We start from the raw sequence: 23,019 nt of genomic DNA, 5'->3' as shown, positions 1-23,019 counted from the left end.
AAAAACCTTTTCCTCACTGCTGCAGTGCTGGATTTGGGGATTTCAGGGATAGAACCACTCCTGGCATCCTTAAATTTGTATAATTTACTATGATTTTCCTCTGGTTTAAGGAAATAAAACCAAGCCATCAGTTCACCATAGCAGAGATGAGCTCATCAGGACAACCGGTAGCGTAGTGGTTGGCGCTACTGTCTCCTGGATCCAAAGGGCACAGGTTCAGTCTCCATCTCTAACTGCAGTACCCTTGAGCAAGGTACTTACCCTAAAATTGCTTCAGTAAAATTACCTAGCTGTATAAATGGGTAAATAACTGTAACCTTATCACCGTAAGCTGCTTCGGAGAAAAGCATCAAGTAAATGTAATGTCACTATCTTAAACTTGTTGCTTCAAACAACCAAATGTTCCACTTAAAACAAAATAAGAGTTGGAGAAGATGAAATGAACAAGGGTGACATGTTGGGCAGCAGGAAATGCTCCCGTCTCACAGCACATGGGCTGTTTGGGCATAGAATTCACGGTACATTATAGTATCGTTAGCAGTAATTCTGGTATCATCCTCATGTACATTACAGCTCTGCTCGAAAGTATGTGAACCCGATAGGAATGGTCATTATTTGTGTATAAAATGTTAAAATAAACTTATAAAATCAGAATGCTAAATCTTAAAATAAACATAGAAAATTAATAACACGGGCAGCACGGTAGCACAGCGAGTAGCGCTGCTGTCTCACAGCGCCTGGGTGGTGCGAGAGGACATGGGTTCGATCCCTGCTTAGTCTGTGTGGAGTTTGCATGTTCTCCCCATGTCTGTGTGGGTTTCCTCTGGGTGCTCTGGTTTCCTCCCAAAGTCATGCTGTTCAGTTTCACCCATAGTGTGTGAGTGGCAGAGAGAGTGCGTTCCACTGATGTATGGATGAGTGACCCATTGTAAGTAGTGTATCTAGCAGGGTAAATCACCTTGGTGAATAAGGTGTGTGGGCTAGTAACACTACATAGGTTTCATTGGAGAAAAATGTCTGCTAAATAAAAAAAAAATGTAATAAATGACTATGATTTACACCCCTGATTTTACTTACCTACGTGGTTTAAGCAATCCAACTGCTTGCATGCACTACTTGCATGTTTCTACTACGCACGATTTCCTCTAAAGCAACATATGGAATTTGACATTACACACATATTATGTCACATGAGAAACACTGATTCTCCTGCGACGATCATTTCGTGGTAAAACTAGGAGACACAAGGGCTTCAGTTATTTTCAAGTCGCACTGAACATATTCAGTCCAGTTCCTCTAATTTGTTCTTTACTTCTGCTCCTACGGAAAAGAACAGGAGTGTATAATCCACAGGATATTATTTCTATGCACAGCAGACAAGGGTGATTTAATACCACGTGAGACTCATTCAGGTCCAGAGAATTAATTTCACACACATTACTTACCCCAGGGCATCTTGGACAATGTATTACATAAAAACACCCACATGAAAAAAACACACTGTACATTAGCACAACAGGCATAAATGCATTTCAGGTGCAGGGGTTCATTACAGTGTATGAGGACCTGTGGAACGGTTCAATTACTGTATGCGCAAACATCATTACCGGCAAACGCAAAGATCTCGTAACAGGAGCCTGCAAAGACCCAACAAGGTGCCGTGGACAAGCTGGTCTCACTTGACTTAACAATGTCTGGAATAAGGATCATGTAAGGTAAAAAAACAGGTTCTGAATCACTTTGTATGGTACATTATAATTAACTATTTATAATTAACTCACCACACTCAATACACTTCCACAGTTCCAATGTTACTCTTTAATTATAGGTACATCGACATTTTTTAGGACTTCCTGAATTTCGCCAATACTTTAGTTTGTTTTACTTCTTTGGGCCCATAATGAAAGCAGCATAAATCAATGAAAATACACAGAGGAACACAATGCAGCGTTTCATTTGAACAAAAATTGTGATCGCACCTGTTCCCATCATCCTCAGCCTGCATGAGCTGCTGTTCGTGAGCTCATCTGCTGGGGCTGGTTGCCAGTCGGAGCAAGACGACGAATCAGTTTGTTTGGCTGGAGACCTTTCACCCTACATCTCGTGCATTTACAGACAACCATGGACGTGTTTGAGTGCCATTCCGTCCAACCATCCAGTCATACTTCAGCACAAAGTTGACCGGGACAGTTGTACTTCATCTAAGACCATGTGATGCTTGCAGCTGTACAGCTTAGAACTTTTCAGGCGGTCTACGGTTGGCTCCCTAAATAGGGAATGGCTCTGAGTAAGATCCTGGCTGTTTACCGCATTGGAATGAGGTAAGGAAAACAATGCCAAAATCTGCCCATTAGAGTGTCTCGGGGCTTCTGCAATGCGTTGCTCTGTATACATTCTTCATCATGCTGCTGTTTCTCAGCTAAATTCCATGTAGTGCTGAAAACATGACTTGGCTCCTGCTACTTTCAGATGCAGATGGTTGAGGTTTGGGGATGTGGCCTAAAAGGGAGGATTTTCACCGAAACAAAGAACGAAAAAGAACAACAGAAATATTGAATCAGACGAAAACCTGGAAAAAGAAAAGTTCTTCAGTCATTTCTAAGCGAACCTTTGATGGCATTTTTTCCAGTCGAAACAGCAACATCTTCGCTGCGAGAACTTTGCCATCATCACTCTGGCTTTTTTCGCCACGCGAGTCAACGATCCCGCGCTTAAACCTTTAATTTTCCGAAAAAAAAAAAATCCAGAGAAGCTGCATGGTGAAGTTCACAGCAGTTGTTCTGCGCTGGAATGAAGCCTGCAATGTGTTTTCATCGAATCTGAGGGAAAATTCCAAGTGCAATTTGGAAAAATCAGGAAATTCTGTCCACAAATGGAGCTCTGGGTCATGGAAATAGCCAGGCAATATGGCCATGTGGGCCCCGCATGTGTTACAAGCGGAGCCAATCGAGTTTTTTCACCAAGTTTCCACTCGCACCACTCGCGTGTTTGCCCACATGTGGGTTAGTGATGGGTACTTATGGAAAGGAGGTGAGGCTCATGCGACCAAACCGTGCCGTACCCTCGGTCTCACATGTACTCCTTTGTAATTTAGCATAATTTGAGGCACAGAGCACGCCACATATGGCCCATATGGGAGTCAAAGGACACAAGTGAAATAAAGTATTGTAGAGAGCAACGAGGGAATCGCGCAATTTCCGCTCCGAACACTAAAGTCGCATGAGAACCAGAACCGCACTGACACGAGCAGGGTATTCTGATTTTCCCTAATACATAAACCATTAATGAAGAGTGCTAGCTTTACGGCATGCCTATTCTGCTGGCTGGCTAATGATAAACCGGGATGCGGCTCGGTGCCATGGAAACGGACCACACCAGGGAAAACTTGGTGAAGAGGCTCAGCTTGATTGTTGATAAGGGTGATTCTTAATTGGTGGAAAAAGTACTTGGTGGGGGGGTGTTAGTGTTAGTGTAATCATAAGGACCGTTCTGTTTCTGTGATTCCCTCTCTGGTGAGTGAGGTGTCCCATTTTGTGGTGTCGCTTGATAAGGAGATTTGAGAACTTCCATGGGATAATAAGGATAGAGATGAGATTGTGTTGCTGACACCATGAAAACCTCAAGCAGTTTCTCAACGGGTCTTGAAGAAACATCTGAAGGTCTGACACTCACCTATAACTCAATGAAAGCACAGGCCTGGTTGTCCACAGAGATCAGCTCCACCTCCTGGGATCTTCAGCCCAGGAACCTGGTTCTCCAGTCCGTCATGGAATTCTTGAGGCAGGATGAGCATTTGCCTTCCAGATGGGCAGTTGCTGGTGGTATTAATCAGTGAAATAAATACAGTACAATAAATAAATCAGCCTCTGTTAGTGACTCTTTCTGTACTGAAGTGGTCTGTGCCACATTAGCAAAGCACGGTCTTTAGAATAATAAGTGGGAGTTAGAACCCGGAACTGAGACTCTGAGGCATTCATATTTCTCTTATTCGACTTATTGACAGCACCTATTTGAAATGTACTTTATAACAAAAACTCTTACAAGTCAACAGATTATGAAGTTTATGAAATACCACATCGGAAACACGAACGTCGGAGAAACAGACATTATATAAGAAACATCCCACAATTTATTCATTTGGGGAGGAAAAGTGGGAAATGTAATACATTTTGATAAAAATGTCAATAACCGAGAGTCTGGCATCAGCTGCCGTGTCCGCAATGGAAACGCCTCTGCGGTTAGAAAGAAATGGAGTTTGTCGGCTCCTCTGCTCTGCTCTCCAGGCTCCGGAGCGTTAGCTGATCTCGTGCCATCGCAAAATGAGCCCATACAGCTTGATGGGATAAGGAGTGAAAGTTGTGTCGATGACAGTAAGGTATTCCAGATGTGTCTGCGCTGAAATGGAAACCTCCTCCTGAGTCGGACACTAATGTTATTTCAAGAAGAAATTCTCAGAAACCAGTAATGGTTCAGGTTCTAATTAGTTTCTTCTCTGTGATACATGTGGACTGTAGTTATAGCAGCATAAGCATTTTGTTTACAACCATATTTTTTTAACACAATTGTACAATACGGTCCAGAAGTCACATTGTTCTCAACATGTCACTTTGTTTCAGAGATGCTGTTTGTGCCCTTTCGTAAGGAACAATTCCATTTGAATGCACGCACACGCGCACACACGCACACACACATTGTCTGAAACCGCTTGTCCTAAGGAGGGCTGCAGCGAGCCGGAGCCTAACACGGCAACACAGGGCATAGGGCTGGAGGGGGAGGGGACGCACCCAGGACGGGACGCCAGTCCATTGCAAGGCACCCCAAGCGGGACTCAAACCCCAGACCCACCGGAAAGCAGGACCTGGTCAAACCCATCACACCACCGCACCTCCCTCCACATACGAACACCCATAGACCAAATATATTTTGAAAATGTCGACATCTCTGATAAACTCACCGATAAAATGACAAAAGCAAAGTCAAAATTTACATTCCTGCAGAACAACCTTCTCCCTGGACCGAACAGGAATGACCCCGCAAACGTCTCATCTGATTACCCTCCTTGTCCTGCCATTTTTTTGCGCGTTCAGTCGGCTCACTGTAATCTGGATCCTAATCTTTCACTTTCTGTCACATTCTCATTTTCTCCGGGGCGCTAAAGGGGCGTTTTATTGAGCCTCCAACTCAAAATGCATCATTTCATTTTCTTTCACCACCGATTTAAATGTGGTAAAAAGCCACTTCACTCCAAAGCAGCTTACAGTGTTCATTAAGCTACTTAGAATTATTTAACCACTCATACAGCTGGATAATTTTTTACCAGAGTAACATAAGGTAAGTACGTTGCTCTACCCCCTGCCCATATTGCCTTATGTTTAAACTCCTTTCCAGCAATAGCACATAACAATTCTGTTTTAATTAAAAATATGTTTTTGATAAAATGATATCATTTTTTTCTTCAATCCTGTTGTATATGATGAGCTATGTTTGGATGTCTTTACAAAATAAGAATACTGAAGGCATTATTTTCGTCAGGATAGCTTTCATCCACTAAAAAACCAAAAGAATGCAATGACAGCTATGAAGAATTTAATGGCAATGTTATTTAAAAGATATGTTACATTTTTATTGAAGAAAAATTGCCTACTTTAGAAACAGAATTTATGTAATTTAAACTTCAATCTGTACTGAACTGCCCTGGACTGTATTATAATTGCACATACTGTAAAAGCAAATTTTTTGTTTATTATTATGATTAAGTACAGTTGATATAGTTTCAGCAAAACAACCCGAGTTTAATGGACTTTAAGTCTTATAATTTTAAGGATAATTTACCAGCATGAAGTAAAGTAGGGAAATTGCACAGAACAAAAATAGTCTCAACTGCTGGAATTGGCGTGTGATTTTATTCGTGTATTGGCTATTGACCCAGCTTGACCTCGATTTTTTATATCGTTATAATCATTATATCGGCCACTGCTCGGGTGTTGATTTGTTCCTCTGCTTTTCTTGAAATCGCTTCCCACTGGAAGACTAAATAAGGTTTAATGTTTAATTTATATGCAACAAGGCAGCATCAGGCCAGTTCAGACTCTGTACTTCACATCGGCTTTATATTCCTTTCACTTTAGTGCTATAACGGTAACAGACGGTCAGTTCTCAGGAAAAAGGAACATCTTTAGAAAATTGTTTTGCTGTATATTCTTTTTTAATTATCATATCACAGTTTCATATTCAGCTCTGTGACAGAACAGCTGAATTGCATTTCCTTGGGTTTGGAACCAGGCAGATCTTCATTGGTGGTGAGGTTTTGTGCTTCGAGATGTTAGCATGACCACGGAGCAGTAACAATTCTCCTTCCAAGGGGCCTCACAGTGTTTCACACTGAGTCTTCACCCCCCCAGGGCTTCTCTCCTCTCACACATGCAGTGCAGCTGGTAGCACATATGAGTGGGTACTTCACTTGATACCAAAAGCCTGCAAGTTCCAGTGGTTCGACAATCTGGAATTTTTTGCTGTATCAATATTAAAATATGCAATCCTTATTCGTTTGCATGGTTAGGATTTCCCACTACATTATTTTTGCATGGTAACAGCACCATGATCACACCCCACCAGGCAGCCTTGTTGTAAGACGAGAGCTCAAGTGTATTTTGAGTCATATTGTTCACGACCTGTGATTTTTTTCCATTCATTACAACCCTTAAGAAAATCTATGTATATACGTGTACATATGACACATGTATGAGACAGAGAATCATAATTAATCTGTCCAGAGAACAGAAGTTTTCTCGAATAAACATATGGTCTAATATTTAATTTTTTGCAACATCCTGAGAACATTTTTTACAAACTTTTCATGCTTACACTCTTTAGAGTATTTTGACACAAACCAGGATTTAAGCGATCGTTCCGTCTAGAATGCAAATTCCCCAAGAATTCTGTTCTCAGGCCTATTTTCCGATTTGTTGAGCTTTGATTTAATTTTTCTGATTTATAATTTTAGAAACATTCACTGGGCCTCGTTTGCGCGTAGCTTCTATTTGACATCCATTAAAGCAGTATCCATTTCGGGGCCAAAATTGTTGCTGGAACTCTTGATACTGAGGAATCCAGTTGCAGCAGAAAGTGACCGATCAGATGCTGCCAGAGAGCTGCGATTAGTGGAAGCGCCAGCTTGGAATCACACGCCACCATGTTCATAACACGGGTCAAGGTATAACAGCTCTCAGCTGACTGTTTTCACTGAAGTGGCCAAAGGGGGAAAGAAGAAAAGCACGACAATAAAAATCTCAACCTTCCTGCTTAAATCGAGGACACGAAACATCAATATTTCGCATACCCCAAATACTTGTGCACAGGTGACAGCCAACTTTGAAAACACGTAGTGATTTAGTTATCTTGGTGGAAGAAAGCCCTGCTTGAGGATAGCTTTAGTTCATTACTGAAGCAGGTAAAAATGTCAATGATAACCAGCTTACCTCAATTAAGCCGAAAACAACACAGAACTGTTTTGTGTAACAATAAACGGTACGGATGGGTCGTGGATCATTTACCAGCACCTTGACGAAGGCGCTGCTGTAATTTATATGCAGGGTTAGGGACACGATCCCACCGCCTCCTTTACTACCCTTAAGCAGGATCCCTAAATTGAGTTTCTCTAGTAACAATAATAATAATAATAATAATCCCCTAACTGCATAAATGGCTAAAGAAATGTGAGTTGCTTTGGATGAACGGGTCTATTGAATATATAGAAGCAATACTGTCATTCCTGGATTACCTTTCTCGCATTATTACGTGAAGAGTTTGATTTCCCTAAACTCGGTCCTGACATAGGTCAGTGAATGCTGTCTTTAATATTCCTAGCCTGTTATTAATTTAATGTCTTTTGAAATGTAGCATTTTGTTATTTATCACATTATGGTCATTTTGCTTAAACTGATTTCTTTTAACTTTTCAGAGTCGACCATTAAAAGAGCACTGACCAGAAGGTACAGGGTGAACATATTGAACCACTCATCGAGACCTACCGTCTTTCTGAAATATTATTTCTCCAGAAAATAATATTCCATTCAGTTGAATTTAAAGCCAGCACCACACAAAGTTGAGTAAGTAGGCCTTCGTTAAACAAGGCCGCAATTGTTTCTGTAACAGTTCACTTGTTTAAAAATAATGACTATTCGAGCTTCTATACAGTGAAAAGAATTGCACTTGTTTTTCCCCGAATAAATTAAACTGAAGCAATGCCGAAAAAGTTGACTGGAAATCACTGCCCTAACAGTGACGTCACGAAAACTAACAAAGAATTTTTCAACAGCGCCTCAGCGACCAATCAGCCGAAGACGTATTTGCATATAATGAATAGAATACTATATTTCTATTCATTAATTTTTCAGACGCCTACCTCCGCGGCCTCTGACAAACGACAAAAGAGGACAATGCCAATGGAATATTCTCGCTGCGAACTCGTAAGAAAACACGCGTCCGTTTACGCGTATGTAATTGCCGGGTCGATAGCCTGCCGGCGCCGGGCGGTGGGCGTGGCTCGTCGAAGGGGGCGTGTCCGCCGAAGAGGTGCGCTCAGGCAGCGCTCCCGCAGCGCGCGCCGCGTTTAAAGCCGCGGCGAAGCGGAGTGGAGCGGAGTGGAGCGAAGCGGAGCATCCCAGCCGCGTTCACACGTGGGCGAGGAGGAGGCGCGCGCCGGCCGGCACTCACGCGGGATGGACGCAACCTGACAGGTGAAAAAGCCGCCCCCGCGAAGCCCGATGGCCGCGCGCCCCGCCAACGATCCCAATGACTCGTCTCCGCGCAACGAGAGCGACCCGTTCGGCAGAAACGAGCAAGTGGCCCAGATAGAGATCACGGTGCTGAGCGTCACCTTCGCGGTGGCCGTCATGGGCAACCTGAGCGTCCTGCTGGCCCTGCACAACACCAAGAAGAAGACGTCGCGGATGCACCTGTTCGTCAAGCACCTGAGCCTGGCCGACCTGGTGGTGGCCTTCTTCCAGGTGCTGCCGCAGCTCTGCTGGGAGATCACGTTCCGCTTCTACGGACCCGACTTCCTGTGCAGGATCGTGAAGCACCTGCAGGTGCTCGGCATGTTCGCCTCCACCTACATGATGGTCATGATGACCCTGGACCGCTACATCGCCATCTGCCACCCGCTCAAGACCCTGCAGCAGCCCACCCGCAGGTCGTACGCGATGATCGCGGGCACGTGGCTGTGCAGCCTCGTGCTCAGCACGCCGCAGTACTTCATCTTCTCGCTGAGCGAGATCCAGAACGGCTCGGGCGTGTACGACTGCTGGGGCCACTTCGTGGAGCCGTGGGGGGTGAAAGCCTACATCACCTGGATCACTTCGGGCATCTTCCTCGTCCCCGTGGTCATCCTGGTCATCAGCTACGGCTTCATCTGCCGCAGCATCTGGATGAACATCAGGTACAAGACGAAGACCAAGAAGAAGAAGAAGAAGAGCGCTTCGGGAGCGGCTTGCAAGTCGAGCGGTCTGGTCGGCAAGTCTTCGGTGAGCAGCGTGACCACCATATCCCGAGCGAAGCTGAGGACCGTGAAGATGACCTTCGTCATCGTGCTGGCCTACATTGTGTGCTGGGCGCCCTTCTTCATCGTCCAGATGTGGTCGGTGTGGGACGAGAACTTCTCGTGGCATGGTGAGTGCGCGCCGCCAGGGGGCGTGGTCGTCCTGGCTCGAGCCTCGCTCCGCTTGCGTCCTGACTCGTCGTGGACACATATATTATTATCAGCCCAAATAAGCCTGGGCGAATAACTGCAAAATCACGGTAAAGTGCCGGTATGTGACACAGACAGAGCCGCATGTTACCCCATGTAGAAGTACAGTAGGGTCTTGTGTTTATGCCAAGTGGGGTTTATGAGTGAAAGACTGAAATACTCAAACTCTGAAACATCTCTTTTTTTGTGGAAGTTACCGACCGAGTCAGTGTGGCTCTCGAGGCTCTGCAAGCAACCCGTCAAAATATCCAAATAATATATTCTTTTATTTTCGCCAAAAGATTATATGTGACGTTATAATGTTATAAGTACTATAATATCAAAATATTGTCTTAATTATATGTCGCATAACATTTGAGGAAATGTGTATAACATGCAGCTTTACACATTGCGGGGAAAAAAATCGACTGGTTCGATATGTGGTGTAATTGTTATATTTAGGATTTGTGTAACTATGACACGTGAGCTATGCTTTATAAATTAAGCCGAAAATGATGAGTGAACATAACGCACATTGATTGCTGAACGGCGTACATCACTGTATAAATATATGTCAAGCACAGATGAAGAAATAACGATTTCGGAGTGCTGAAATAATAATAATAATATTACAGTTTCATTACTTGCCCTGCTCAGGGATGCGGGATAATAATAATAATGATAATAATAATAAGAATAATAATAATAATAATAAGACAGTTTCATTACTTGCCCCGGTCAGGGTTCGCGGAATAATAATAATAATAATAATAATAATAATACCGTTTCATTACTTGACCTGGTCAGGGTTGCGGGATGATGATGATGATAATAATAATAATGATAGTGATAATAAATATAATGTGAGTCGTCTTGGTTGATATGACGCTTATCTCTGCGCACAGATTCCGAGAACACGGCCGTGACCCTGTCGGCGCTGCTCGCGAGCCTCAACAGCTGCTGCAACCCCTGGATCTACATGGTGTTCAGCGGTCACCTGCTGCGCGACTTTGCGCTCTGCCTCCCGTGGCGCCAGGCCTCGCGCTACGCGCACGCGTTCAGGAAGGAGGAGTCGGACAGCAGCATCAGGAGGAGCACCCTGCTCACCAGGATCGTCCACCGCAGCCCCACGTGCAGCCCCACGTGCCAGTCGTCCAAGTCGGCCAGGTCGGGGACAGTGGATACCTGATGGTGGACCGAGGGGACGGTCATCGGTCATCAGAGGGAGCGGTCATCATCAGTCATCTCCAGCAGCGGCAGGTGGAGAATGAAAGCATTAGGAAGCCTCACCAGAGCACTGCAGGTGTCTGCAATGAGCGACCTTGGAAAAACGCACTTAAAAAGTTGTTCTCTTGATGAGTTTGGAAATACATTCACATTTATTGATTCAGCTGACACTTTTCTCCAAAGCTTCCTACTGCTCACAGTGAACAAAAGTACATTTCACCCCAAAGTACCATCAATTAGTCCAATACCATCGTTTTTGCCAGCATTCGCATCACCTGTAGCTACACACAGAGCTGATAGGGAGTACTTTTTTAACAGGTAATGTAAGTTTATGGAACAGACTGGAGATCAGGGGAAAAGTAGGACTGTTTTGAGATTCTTCTCGAAAGTTGAGCAGGATTCAGCAGCTCTGAGGGATGGAGGGAGGTTTATTTCACCACATTGGAACCAGAACTGTTTACCTTCAGGCTTTTGATTTTGGACCTCTTGTGTGTGGGAGCACCAAGGGGCCAGAGATGGAGGAGCATAGCAGTGTGGGAGGGGTGTAGTGAGCGATCAGTTTCTGTAGATACCGCGGTACCCGTTGCTACTCTTTTTGGCTATAACCTGCGTTGGACTGAAAATACACAGGATCTGCTTAGGTCTGCGCAGCAACGGTGGATCTCTTGAATGCTAGTCTAACAGCAACGGCTGAGAACTTCACCATGGTAACATACTGTAAATGTATTATAACAGCATACATCCCTTCTGCTCCTTTTCTACAGCATCTCCTAATTAGAAAATGATCTGTTTAAAACTTAACAACCACATAATAAAACATCTGCTACTGTATTCAGACATAGAATGCATGAAAATTAACTTGGTAAATGTGGGTAATGACAGGGCTGAAATATTTTTCATATAAAAATTTGCTATGGCTGGGAAATTTCAGTGTTTCAGCTGTATGCTTTTGCTCACAGAGGCCTAATAGTTTATTGACATGTTGATTCATTTTTAAATGTGCTATTGATTGTGACTGTTAGCTTTACATTTGATACCATGTAAAAACAACGTATGGACGCCGTATCCTGGGGACAGTAATACAGTAATTCTTGTACTGCATTTCATATGAACTTACACTTTTTACGGAAAAAAGTTCTCAAGGAGTTACCTGGTTGTAAAATTACTGCAGGCTCCTTACATCTTACCCAGGTGTTTTAGCCCATGAACACGATTTCCAGCTGTTCATTAACTAATACACTTATTATTATAATTAAAAATACAATAAACTAATTAGGTCACACTGTCACTTCAGCGATGCCCTTGACCTCTAGAGTAGGACACGTACCGCTTTGTGCTGTTCCTCTTTGTACCACGGTTAGATTTCAGGAACCCCAAAGTTGACTTCTGAGGGCTTTTATGTGTTTACAATTTTTACAGCAGTTTTAATATAATACAAATATGCAGTGAGCATGTCTTTTTGTTTTCCTTACATCCAACACATGCATATGTATGTACCAGATTTGTTATTATACTGAAAGTGGAAATGAAATGAAAATTCAAGTGGAAAAAGGCGATGACATTTGCCAGTTATGTTCGGCAAGGATACAGTGGAGGGTTTGACTGTTATTAGAGCTTGTAATTTACCCTTTGGGGTTGCATCTCTCTGTGATAATATCAAAAGGGTAATAAACTGGAAAAACGACAATATTTCTGCGGACTTTGGGCGGAGTGGCAATTGCAATGTGTCACTTTTATGTCACCTTTTACGAAGGGTTTGTGCAGCTTTGTGATTTTTATTATCTGGCGTATGTATGGTTCACACACAGACAATATCAAATAAAACATAAATGTTAATACTGAGTCACAGTTAATCTGTCATACAGCATACTGCCAGCAGTAAAACTTCCAACATTTTTGAAAATATCCAAATTGGCACTTGAGTTTGTCTGCAGAATTTACATTTGTACTGGTGAACAAGTTACTGGAGCAGCCGGTAGTGTAAAACTCTACACCTTACTCGTAAGACACAGGTTTGAACCCAAGTCCAACCGCTATACCCTTGACCAAGGTACTTACCCTGAACTGCTCAGGTGAAAAAAAAACAGGGCCCCCATATAAATGGCTAAATAACTGTAAATATCATAGTACACAAACCTAACGTCGTAAGTTACTTCAGTAACAGCTGAATGAAAAATAACTGGATTAATTCTTTTATTGAAAGACATTGTCTGGCAAACTCGGGGCTGTGGATTTACGTGAAAAAAAACAAAAAATTGTGCTCTTTGAGGTTATTGATGACTTTGAGTTAGACTCAAGTGCTTTCATATCCTCATATTGAGTCCAGTCTGTACCCAAAAAACACGCTCCGTGCTTCCAGGATTGAGGATCTATGCAACCCCAACTGGATAATCTTTTTCTGAAAACAGATGGATAGGCTGTGTATCTCGTACCGCGGTGCAGCAGAGCAAAACCCCGATAAACAGGTCACACCGAGCAGCTTATCACATCATCTCGGTTTAATCATCTTTGGTCTTGTGATTTCGACGGTTCATCTCCAGTTGTTGAGGTACAAATTATCATGGACTTGAAGTTTTATCTTTTCCAAATTAGATTCCACTCTACAGACAAGTGGAGGATAAAACAAATCAATGGATATTACTATTTCTGACTTTGTTTTGCTACCAAGAAAGACTTTGAGCGCAAAGTGGTTCTTCCTGCTGCTTGAGCTCGCTGAAATTCTGCAATAAAAGTGACTGATAGTCGGCTATCTCGCCGACTCCAAAAAAACCTTGTTCTTAACTGGGATCCAGATCTTTTCGATATGTTTTATTAGAGTCAGTGAGTGTCAGATGAAAGGTAAGCCGGGAATATATGACGGGTATCAAGTGAAATGTGGTAGGGATCGACACGGGAGCAGTGGCACTTTTCGGTACTCTTAAATATAAAGAAGTAAAGACTTTAATCTTTCCTCCATCATCGCTAAGAGCTTCTGTCCAGTTAAGCTAATCGTCTGCGGTATGCCATCAGCCTGATACACTCATCTTTTTTATGGTTGCAGCCCGTATAATGAAAAACTGCTACGATGGCTTAGGAAAACATACATCTTTTTTTCCACACTATGGTAATTTTACTGAGCACAGTATTACTCTTGCCTGATTACACATTTTACTTCTACAGTGGGTATCTTACTCTGTACAATGATGCTGCGACTTCAGACGTGTTGGGACAGAGGTGAACACATTGTGTGTCAACCCCAGACAGTTTCTTTTCCTGGCATCAACCATGCTGATATTTGGCAAAATCTTATGTATTAACTTCTACGTTACCCTGGAAACAATGATCGCTGGTGTACAGCAAGCCCTGGATGGAGATAAATATTCCTTCAAGCACTTGATTAAAAAGTCGCACCTTCCTTGACAAACCTACTGCGGAAACTTCGTGCTTCAAATTGTCGATCCCGACCGATCACAACTAACGATTACGGTAAATATAAATCACAGCTGAAGGAGTAGATTAAGAGCTATTATTTAGTATCTGCTGGTGCCCATATGCAAAGCCAGTCGTCCCACAGAATGCAGTGAATTATGGCTAATCTCTTCATTTCTGGGCTCATGCTTGCAGTGCCCTGTTGAGATGTCTTTGCACCGTTTCACGGCGGTCTTTTTCCATGATGTCACTCCTTGACACCAAACGCAGCTATTCCCTAAGATTTATTAAGGTGCTGAGCTGGATGTCGGCCTCGCTGAGAAGGAGGAACGTCTAAGAGGCTGGAGTGGTTCAGTCGGAGCCTCGCTGCTCTCGGACGCACTTGGTCCACGGTTCCAGCCTCTTAACTGCTATGCTGCCTGGATCATACTGCTTCAAGTCAATTTTTCCTGATTGGTTTAGTGGGTTATGGGAAGGTCCTTTTTTTCCTCTGCCTGGACATAAATGTCACAAACTGTGGTAAACAGATCCTGGACCCTTTTAAATATTGTGCGTATGATGACATAGTTCATCGCAGACCTCTGCAAGCAACTTAAATGTAATAATGGCTAAATGCAGGAACACAATCAATCAATCTGAGAGACGTTATATGAGCATTTTTATGAAGACCGTCCCGCTTTCATCCTACTACTGTCAGCGGTGCTATCAACAAACAGGAGAGTGTCACACATTTTGCAGCATTGTCAATTATCACACACATATTGTCTGAACCACTTGTCCTATACGGGGTCACGGGGAGCCAGAGCCTAACCCGGCAACACAGGGCGAAGGGACACACCCGGGACGGGACGCCGGTCCGTCGCAAGGCACCCCAAGCAGGATTCGAACCCCAGACCCACCGGAGAACAGGACCTAGTCCAACCCATAATTATATTGTTATTTCTATAATAACAAATTGAATTCAATCATTAGTGTATGACAAACCTGAATCATCGGGGCCGTTTCTCTCTGGGTAGCACTCTCGGCATTAAAAAGCTTCTGCTTCATCTCGGCTACTCAAAGAAAACACGGTGCGAGATGATGGACGAGTCACATCAGCAGAGCAAATTTTGATACAGTGATTGCTTTAAAAAACCCGCTCGCAAAAAAAGACAGAAGTGCTTTAAATAAATAACATGGTGTGAAGTAACATTTAATTGTACATCTCTGAGACAGAACTTCTTCATGCCGTTGTGTCTAGTATGTTTATGCTATTATTTCATATAGGAACTAAACTGTAGGTAGTTGCTGTTTCTAAGAAACGTCACATTTAGACAACATGCACACACATGCATGATATGTGCGCATGTTGTGTATTTTTATGCTGCTGCAACTGAACTTTCCCTGCGGGGTTGAGAAAGTTTCATGCGTTCCTTTATTCGTATGATCTCAGTCTTTCCCTTTAATTCCAGAAAAAACTGTGACGTAAGTTCTTCCCGTGGCAAAATCTTTTTTGGGAGGCAGGGCAATAAAGCCTTCTTAGAGTCCCTCCCAAAAGTAAACAACAGAGTTCATCACAGGCAGCATTCACAAACTTCAAAAAGTGTACATTTATTTCACCGGGTATGGAGGCTATAATGACGCCAAAAAGAGCAGCTGGTCAACATGCATCCATAGTTTGCATAAAATAATTTTACAGTTTTATGTGTTTGTGGGAAGGGGGTTGTGGTGGCACAGCAGGCTTTGCCAGGTCCTGTTATGTGGTGGGTCTGGGGTTCGAGTCCCGTTTGGGGTGCCTTGCAATGGACTGGCGTCCTGTCCTGGGTGTGTCCCCTCCCCCTCCAGCCTTATGCCCTGCGATGCCGGGTTAGGCTCCGGTTCGCAGCAACCCCACTTGAGACAAGCGGTTTTAGACTGTGTGTGTGTGTGTTTATGAGTGGTGGCTTTTTTATCAGAAGATTACCAGTGTTCCGTGGTTTGGAAGCCATTACTGTAATTTTGGTGATTACTTATAATAAGTTTCTGCTTTAGGGATTTCATGAGATTTAATGGTCTTCCTGCCCAGCAGATGATTATTATATTAATTTCCTCCAGACCCTAATTTTCTGGGTTTTGTCTAATTTATAGTGATGGGCAAGAGAGAGCATCCGCTGTGTTTTCACAGCATGAAAAGGATTACATTCTAGCAGCTACTCTCACAAAATCCTGTTTGGAAGAAAAGTATTATTTTTCTCCAGTGGTTGTGATTGGACTCCTTTTTTTTTAAAAACAGCTGTTGGATGGAGACAGATATTCCTTTTAGTACTTTACTAACATGGTCACGCTTGTTCCATTCCAGAACAAAGCCAACTACTGCATATGCTTCCTACACTGACAATCTCAACCAGTCACAACCATTGATTAAGGTAAATATAAATCACAACTTAACTAGAATCAGCTATAGCACGTGTTCTCCTTTGCCTATATTTTGCTTGTTTGGGTGGAAAAATCTAAATCGTTCATTAATCATTATTTTTATAAAAATGAAGACTATGATATTCAAATTGGATGGTGCACCTAAAACTTTTGCAACTGGCACGAGTCAAACAAATAATGAAAAAAAGAAAAAAGCATATTCTGCAAGTGAAATGATTTTCATATCTTATGTAACACTTACATAAGCTTTAAATTTATTGCCAATGAATGAAGGCTTTCAAATTAATTCAAATCTTGGAATGTCTGTTACAAAGCAGCAGAATGAATCAATTCAGCATCATAGCTGGAATATTCAGTTATGTTTCACCATAAAGGTGTGTCCTCAAACTTTATTTCCCTTCTATGTTGCTCAGATAACTCCTATTCAGAGGTGCATAGTGAGGATTTACATTTATTCCCATACTTATACTTAAGCACATTTCTGGAGAAATTGTACTTTTCAGAGCAGTTTTTGGCATCAATACTTTTTACTTGGACACATTCATAAGGAAAAAAATGTACTCCGTTACATTTCTGTCGGGTGATTCTCTGTATTTTTTAATTTTTCACATTTAATGTTTTCATTTTCTCGCCACAAAGCCAACCGGGTCACTTTTACTTTGAACCATTAGTAATTGCCAATTAGTAGACTGCTGGACATCACATGTAACCAAAATAACATTATGAGAATGGTGCTAATGCTGTATGAAAGGGTTGACATTCTACTGTGCAATGAGGCCAATCAGAGTTTAGTACTCACCATTCAAGTCTTAGTGTTGAGTTTTGTCCTGCTTTAGGTCACCAACCTTTAGTAGCCTTCATCAGAATGAGTTACTTCATAAATAAAAAGGAAAATTCTTTAGTATGTGTGTAATCATCAGGGTGGGTGTGGTGGTGCAAAGGGTTTGGCCTGGTCCCGTTCTCTGGCGGGTCTGGGGTTCGAATAATGCTCGGGGTGCTTTGCGATGGATTGGCGTCCCGTCCTGGGTGTGTCCCCTCTCCCTCCAGCCCTCTGCCCTGTGTTGCTGGGGTAGGCTCCAGCTCACCGTCACCCCACTTGGGACGAGCGGTTTCAGCCTGTGTGCGCGCGCGCATGTGTGTGTAATTGTCTGTCTGAAATGCAGTAATGGAAAAAATGACTCAATTAATTCAATTTTACCATTTTCAACACCATGTATCCCAGCGAAAACTAACAGAAATTTGATTAGCCAATATTGGAGCAATCATACAAGACTGTCTAACCCATTGAGCGCAAACCAGTTGAGAAAGAACAGAATGTTAATAAAGCACATATGAAAGTGTGTATTTACAAAAAGCAAATACGCTTCATAGCAATCATCCCCAATCCCTCCGTTTCTGACCACTATGACCGCTCGCACGTGGTTTCCAGTTAAGATACATGGTTCCCAGCAAAGATTAACATGCTGACTCTGGGGTGATGTTTATCGTGAGCCCCCCAAGGTGACTGACTAAGGCACTGCTCTCAGTCTCAGACTAGAACCCCTGATAAGTAAAGTACATGAGTACATAATGAGTTTACCCAACACAGACATAGGGCTGTGCTGTCAAATCCCCGATACGACAGAGATAGGGTCTCACTGCACTTCCTGGAAATATATTTAACTTGATAACATACACCGATCAGCCATAACATAAAAACCACCTGCCTAATATTGGGTAGGTCCCCCTCGCGCCACCAAAACAGCTCTGAGCCGTTGAGGCATGGACTCCACAAGACCTATGAAGGCGTCCTGTGGTATCTGGGGCCGAGACGTTAGCAGCCGATCCTTTAAGTCCCGGAAGTTGTGAGTCATATGGAAATTGTAAATGTTAAATTATTTTTAATTTAATTTTAGAAAGGAAAAAAAAAAAGCATGCGGTTCAGGCTTGAACCTAAAGGTGAAACAGAGATGATTAATGACCACGTAACCTACCGTAACCTATTGATGTCCACTTATGGGCGAGTGGCTCTGAAGAGATGATTGATGTCAATCGTCTTGAAGAGTTGAGATGGTGCAGCACATTTGGGCTTGCATCCTCTTGTCGTTTGCTTCGCTCTGTTCCAGTTGCACAGTGCCCTCTTCTGCCTGGGGAGCGGTCTTGTTAAACGCGTTGATTTCATTCACGCACTTTCAGCGACTCTGCACTTACTCCTGGTACCAAACAAAACCATAATACTGCAAGTTGTATCTCGTAACCTAACACTACATATTTCTGTGACACATGGTTATTGTTGATAAAATGAGCAATGTCAAGTGACGGTAAAAATATTAAATAAATATTATTTATTTAATAATATAATAAATAAACAACTATTTAATTAATACAAGTATTAATTAATTAAACATTAAATGAAAAGCCCAATGAAGATTATCAGTTTTGGGGAAAGCCCAGCATATGAGAGGGACAGAAGCAAGGGAGCAAAGGCTGCTGGGAAAAATATTAGTGTTCGGTAATCTTCATCACCAAGTGTCATCGTCTGTTAACTGGGTACCTCTTTCCTGCAAGGCTATTAATGAGTTTGTTTTGTAACAACGGGACACTTCTTAATCATTGCTTAACTTTTTATATTAATAAATTGGTTATTTCCAAGTTCTTCCAGAAGACTTGTTTATTTATTTTTTAATTATTAAAAAAGAATGAAGAGCTGACATTAAATCTCTGTGGTAGATTTTGAATATATACCTCATATGTAACCTGAACACAGGCAGGTTTCAGTCACAGTTACCTCTATCCAAAGACATTCAGAGAGATACATAGCCTCTACACTGTTATTTTCATTCATTCATTCATTCATTCATTCATTTTTTTCCTGCTGCAGTCAAGAGACCTTTGAAATAGCTGAATCCAAGTTCAGATGCTGAGTTACAGACAGAAGAGCAGGAAATCTGTTGGACTCCACAACTAAAGGTAAAAATCACCCTCCTCACCATGTTCCACAGCACAGCGACATCACGTGTCACAAATTGCTTCGACATTTATTTACTTAGCTGACACATTCCTCCAAAGTAACTGACAGTTATTTACGCATTTATACAGCTGGGTAATTTTACTGGCAAACATCTTATTCAAGGGTACTACAGCTGGGATTCAAACCTGCAACCTTAGGGTCCAAAGGCAACAGCACTAAGCGCTATGCTCCTAAATGCTCCCTTTTTCGGAACAACATCAATGTAAAACTATATATAGAATATATCACAAAATTTAGTTTCATTAGTATTGCGTTGGCCAGAAGCCTGCAGGGAAACGCCACTGGGGCCTGAAACAGCACTGGGCCTCCGAACAAAAGCAGTCTTCACTTCTGAAGACGCCCCAGAGCCCGCTTTCCTTCCAAGGCCATCGGGAGAACCTTAGAAGCGAAGCACCGATCGCTGCCGTGTTGGGTTCGCCGGATTTCGACGGGTGTTGCGCGACAGACGTGAAGCACAACAAGCCCCGTCCCCGCTAGATACGTTTGTTTGGCGTTGTTCCGAGACCCACGGTAAACCTCCTACGAGCACGGTAAAGCTCGGGGGCTCCGGCCGTGCCGGGCCGCTCGATGCGGCTCGTTTGCTACTCTCATTCTTAACCCTTCTCTCAATCTTCACCTCCGAATAGCTCCATACATTCGCATCGCATTGTGTACCGCGGCCGCCTTTTCGTTTCCCGTCAGAGTCAATCTGACCCGCGGCTGCTTGCGTGCTGTGGCGTGCGTGCGGGCAGATCGCTGGGAAACACTCGTGCGATTCGTGTTCGTCAGCGCTTTGCGGAAGTAAGACACTCTTCCGTCATCTGGAGTCGGTTCCGAGCCTTTCGATTTCAAGAGTCCACATGAACTGTAGATGGGGGACCTGGAGTGCCTGTTCTGTCCTGTGTGTGTGTGTGCGCTTCTCCAGCACATCTTTCCAATGTGACGTTTTCTAGATCTTCCAGCTACACTGGCAGTACTCTTGTTCCATGACTCATTCGGCAGGAAGCACAAATTCTGGCTGACAGGATAGCTTTCATTTCTCAAAATACGGTCAAAATATTTATAAGGCAATGTGCGCTGTGTCGCGCCTTGACACGTCTGTGTGTGTTTCCAAACAGAAAGTGACAGTGGGGGTCGCTAAGACTGCACACTGTATTCTGCAGAATACGCAAAGGTTATATTTTTCAATTCAGTTATGACAACACTTTATCCTCCTCTCTGTCTTTAATAATGCTGCATCTATCTATCTATCTATCTATCTATCTATAAAACAGGGAAACATGTAAGCTTGGAAGAAAAGTGTCCGGTAGGTAAATAAATAATGCGAAACTTTAATAAAAAAAATAAGTTCAACTTAATACACTCTTAATATGATAACACTGGAAAAAGTTTCCTGTTTTAATTAAAGAACGAAAAGTCACTCGAGAAACAAATTCTGCAAGTTAAAGTGATTTTAAAATGTTTTTCAAAGACAAATGCTAAGGCTGATCTCTAACAAAGAATCGCGCATATCGTCTTTAGAGTCTGACTGTTTTTTTTGTACAATGGTTTATTTTTAACAGGAATAAGCTGTGAAAAGCCAGAGACTTGACAATACTGTAGTAAATGGAATACTTGCTTCCATACCCTGCTTTACCAGACCACAGACTCTTCTTAAGATCGGACCACAGGCTCTTCAAACCAAAGACGTAAGATGATGGAAGAGTGTTTCACTCATGTAAAAGCCTAATGAACACCGATCGAGTGTTGGGCTGTTTCCCACTGTTCTGTCTTCACTGAATTGGCACTAGATGGCAGTCTGTCTCAAGCTGAGCACCTCTCTGGTTGGAAAATGTCACATGTTCGTATACACACATCTATATCTATCTATATATGAGTGTGTGTGTGTGTGTGTGCTGATCAGCCAAAACGTTAAAACCACTGACAGGTAAAGTGAATAACGTTAATTATCTCGTTACAAAGGCACCTGTCAAGGGGTGGGATATAGTAGGCAGCAAGTGATCAGTCAGTTCTTGAATTTGATGTGTTGAAAGGAGGAAAAATGGGCAAAGTATAAGAATCTGAGTGACTTTGACAAGGGCCAAGTTGCGATGGCTAGACGACTGGGTCGGAGCATCTCCAAAACGGCAGGTCTTGTGGGGTGTTCCCGGTATGCAGTGGTTAGTACCTACCAAAAGTGGTCCAAGGAAGGACAACCCGTGAACCAGCAACAGGGTCATGGGCACCCAAGGGCTCACTGATGTCTGTGGGGAGCAAAGGCTAGCCTGTCTGGTCTGATCTCATAGAAGAGCTACTGTAGCACAAATTACCAAAAACCTTAATGCTAGCCATGATAGAAAGGTGTCAGAACACACAGCTCATCGAACATTCTGCGTATGGGGCCGTGTAGCCGCAGACCAGATAGAATGCCCACGTTGACCCCCGTCCACCGCCAAAAGTGCCTACAATGGGCACGTGAGCATCAGAACTGGATCATGGAGCAATGGAAGAAGGTGGTCTCGTCTGATGAATCACGTTTTCTTGTAGATCGTGCGGACGGCCGTTTAGCTGGGGAAGGGATGGTAGCAGGATGCACTATGGGAAGAAGAAAACTATTTACAACTTACTATTTTAAGGAGACATGTGTTGTCATCAAGCCAACGTCTTTTCCCAGGAAGTCCACGGTTATTTCGGCAAGACAATGGCAGGCCTCATTCTGCACGTGCTACAGCAGCGTGGCTTCGTAGACACAAAGTGCGTGTGCCTGACCGGCGTGCCTGCAGTCCACATCTGTTTCCCATTGAGAATATATGGGGCATCATGAAGAGGAGGACCACACAACGGCAATCGCGGACTGTTGAGAAGCTCAAGTCTTGTATCAAGCAAGAATGGGCAAAAATTCCACTTGCAAAACTGCAACAATTCCGATCCTCAGTTCCCAAACGATTAAAAAGTGTAACTGAAAGGAAAGGTGAGGTAACACGGTGGTAAACCTGCTTCCGTCCCAACTTTTGTTGAGCGTCTTGCAAGCATCAAATTCTACATTTGTTTATATCTACAAAATACAGTGAAGTCGGTCAGCAGAAACATTGAAAATCTTTTCTTTGTACTTTTGTTAGTTAAATAAAGGTTCAAGTGAACCAACAAATTGCAGATTCTTGTTTTTACAGCATTTTAGAAAATATCCCAACTTTTCCAGAAATGGAATTCTTATTATTGTATTATTTACCAAGTTTTACCAACAACAAAAATAATTTTTTGATTTTAGCAGCCAAATTTGGCACCGCTAAATTTC

The 23,019-nt window shown here is 42.9% G+C and overlaps 1 protein-coding gene across 1 annotated transcript; it reads left to right on the top strand.

The window, feature by feature from the left end:
• Positions 1–8,629: 8,629 nt before the first annotated feature.
• LOC108935966 (arg8-vasotocin receptor-like) lies at positions 8,630–11,303 on the top strand. Its single transcript, XM_018754970.2, has 2 exons — positions 8,630–9,669; positions 10,633–11,303. The coding sequence occupies exons 1-2, from the start codon at positions 8,766–8,768 to the stop codon at positions 10,914–10,916; spliced, it is 1,188 nt and encodes a 395-aa protein (XP_018610486.2). The 5' UTR covers positions 8,630–8,765; the 3' UTR covers positions 10,917–11,303.
• Positions 11,304–23,019: the final 11,716 nt, after the last annotated feature.

The sequence above is a fragment of the Scleropages formosus genome, chromosome 5 (genome assembly GCF_900964775.1).
Source record: "Scleropages formosus chromosome 5, fSclFor1.1, whole genome shotgun sequence".
NCBI classification, from domain to species: Eukaryota; Metazoa; Chordata; class Actinopteri; order Osteoglossiformes; family Osteoglossidae; genus Scleropages; species Scleropages formosus.
Note: the sequence above shows the minus strand (reverse complement) of the source record. Positions and strands in the feature narration are given on the sequence as shown.